The sequence below is a fragment of the Haliotis rufescens genome, unplaced genomic scaffold (genome assembly GCF_023055435.1).
Source record: "Haliotis rufescens isolate VD_foot unplaced genomic scaffold, xgHalRufe1.0.p SCAF_9, whole genome shotgun sequence".
Lineage (NCBI taxonomy): Eukaryota > Metazoa > Mollusca > Gastropoda > Lepetellida > Haliotidae > Haliotis > Haliotis rufescens.
In genome coordinates, this window is record NW_025964383.1 from 44,607,473 (window position 1) to 44,610,465 (window position 2,993).

At 40.2% G+C, this 2,993-nt stretch overlaps 1 protein-coding gene across 1 annotated transcript; it reads right to left on the reverse strand.

Moving 5' to 3' along the window:
* Positions 1–204: 204 nt before the first annotated feature.
* On the reverse strand, positions 205–2,632 carry LOC124145120 (fucolectin-like). Its single transcript, XM_048390434.1, has 4 exons — positions 2,617–2,632; positions 1,922–2,122; positions 1,365–1,607; positions 205–1,065 (listed from the first exon to the last, which is right to left on the reverse strand). The coding sequence occupies exons 1-4, from the start codon at positions 2,630–2,632 to the stop codon at positions 839–841; spliced, it is 687 nt and encodes a 228-aa protein (XP_048246391.1). The 3' UTR covers positions 205–838.
* Positions 2,633–2,993: the final 361 nt, after the last annotated feature.

The window sequence follows — 2,993 nt, forward strand, 5'->3', positions numbered from 1 at the left end:
TGCATCACATTAAGCTGACACGCTGTGATATAACTTGAATAGTGTTAAAAGTGGCGTTAAACCCAACTCACTCACTCACTCACTTTTACTTTGTTCATTGGTTGGTAAACGCCAACAAGTAAAAGTGCGACAAACTGGTCGATCGGACAACATTTATTATCAATATATGCCAGGAGGTACTCAGCGTATATATTTGAACGCATAGTCAGTCATCAAATCAATTGTCTGTGAAAGTGGGCACATGTATGTTATACTGTATACTAGACAGGGAGGTAATATTAAACTATTCCAACTCTTTTCCCTCCCTAACTACTTAACATTGAGGAAATACATATGGTGGACTTTACGTTTTTGTCATATTTCGACCTACCGATCTGAATGTTTGGTGCAAAGAGTTTGTCATTATCATCATTGGGTGAGGCGAAAATTGATGACTAACTTTCAATCCGAGTTAGCGTATGGTCTGATTGCATCAGGTGTCGTCGAATGCAATGGGTGACCTCAAATGCCCAATGATACAATGTGACGTCATTTCGCGTCAACTCATCAATCAGCATTGCAAAACCGTCATTGTAGAATGAAACGAAATTAACAAGTCACCGAGTTAATCCAATTAATCACAAACGTTTATGAGAACCATTCGACCCCAGTCCCATATTACACCATGGCAAACATGATATTTGGTGGAAACTATTTCAATTTTTGGAGAAATACTAGACAACTTACAAAATGATAATCTTAAAGTGAAGCTTGTTTTAGGATCAACGAGAGTATATTTATATTTTAAACATAGTTGTCATAAAGTGTGAGAGAAGCTTGCTATATTTTAGTTGAATGTTTACATACAGAAGCTAGTGTAAGTTGTCCAAAAGTTATCTTCAGATGAAGACAACACTTTGTCAGAAAGCAGACAGTTCTCATTGGTCGGCGACACTGCACTGTAGCTGAAGTCGATGCATGAATTATATCGGTGACAAATGATGCCACAGTCTCCGGCTGTCATGGCTGACGTGGTTAGGAACGGCTGAGACACCTTCTTGTTCTTCAACGGTTTGTAGTAGGAACCTATAAAATATAGTTACTTTTTAGAGTCAGGAAGGCATATCAGTCATTTATGTTATGATGAACGTCCCACGACATCGGGTATGATGACATGCAATCAGCAAAGTCTTCGCGACTGACAACCCGATCAGTTAAGTCGCCTCTTACGACCAGTTGTTATAGAATTGGGCCTGTCTTAAACCAGATACAAAGCTAAAACATTTTAACTCACTCACTCTAACCGTGCTCAAACATATAGGGGATTATGACTTTGAACCGATTTGACTTTTGTGAAGCCAACGGTGAATCAATGGTTTACTCACGATATGGCTTCTTAGCCCCCTCCCCTTGAACATCCACATGTCCGATAACGAGGTGTACATTGGTGGTAGATGGCCTTGTGACACGGACAAAGCGGACAGGGAATGTAGCATTGCAGGTAAAGGTGAACTCTTCCCCAGCAGTGACAGTGCTGGACACATTCCCACACCACTCCGACTGGACATCAGAGCAGAGACTGACATCTTTGTCCATCACCTCCACGAAGGCATTTCTCATGTGAACATCTGCAAACAAAGGAATATCCCAGTGCACGTGTCAAACATAAGATCCCCTTTTGCTGATCTGCTGATGCAAAACTAGTGTTGTGATGCACTATTCCCATTTAACAACACTGTATGGAAAGTGTTCAGATAACCTGAGAGTGTGTAAATCTTGAAAAATATCACCAGTGACATCCTACACAATTGATTTTGGTTATTGAATTGCGCTGAAACTGATATAAAATAATTCGTGGGATATATGGTGTGCAACCTATTTTATATATGTTTCTACATTATCACTCAATGAAACAAAAGTGACGTGTTCTGTATGAACTTACTCCATCTCCCGTAGGTGGCTGCTGTGAGGGTGATGCTGCTGATGGTGAAGTAGCCCCTCAGGTCGACCTCCCACCAGGACGGGCTGGCAAATTTTGTTAATGATCCAGATGACACATATGATTTATTTAAAGCCCGACTAGCATCATAGATTGAAGAGGTACTACTCTGTTTTGCATATTTTCCATTTGAAATATGTTCACCTGCAAGGAAAATATGTAGAGACTAATCATCTTTGTTTTAAAGAGTGCAGGTGTGGTGGGAAAAGAAATTCAGTGTTTAAGGGGACGTGAACCCCACATTTTTCAGCTTAAATGCCAACAATATGTGAAACAGATACCTTACGCACATATTACTTCTTGCTATATTACAGGTAAGGTGAAAACAAGAAACGTGCTGATTCCTCGAACTACGTTCATAACAAAGGCATATCCTATCTTGGTGGAATCACATTACTTTCGGTTTGGACTATAGACACATACCAAATGCAGTACATATTTAGCATAAATTTTCTGTTTCTCTAATTACCTCCATAAATATATAAGGTAAACCAAGAGAATAACCAGATTTGATTATCCTCTGAAAGAGATTTCTTTTTTACGCAAAGGGTAATATAGCCACGAAGATTATATGAATGGACTACTGAGAACCACTGACGCCAGGTGTTGGCGAAAAGCGTAAGCATGTCCTGTCCTACCCGTAGCACCCGCCATTCATACAGTAGGCATAAAAGGTAAGTATTTATTGCCTGACGCCGCCCGGCAGTAGTCCTGCCATCCGACGGCAGCATGAAGAAGAGCGATCCAGAAAGCAGCATGGATATCAGGCCAATCTTGACCCTCAAGGTCAGCTAATCATATCCTAGAATGTTCTAGTTGCACACCTCAGTGGTGTATTTGACATATGACATGTATTTGGATAGTTGAGTTTTCCATAACTCTTCAAATGAATCGGAAATGTCACGAAATGCGAGTCATGTTCAGAGTCAAGAGAGGTCCTCCAAATATTGATCAAGAACCCTCACTGGATATCAGTGTACAAATTATCATCAAGTTCATGAAAATAATATCCAAG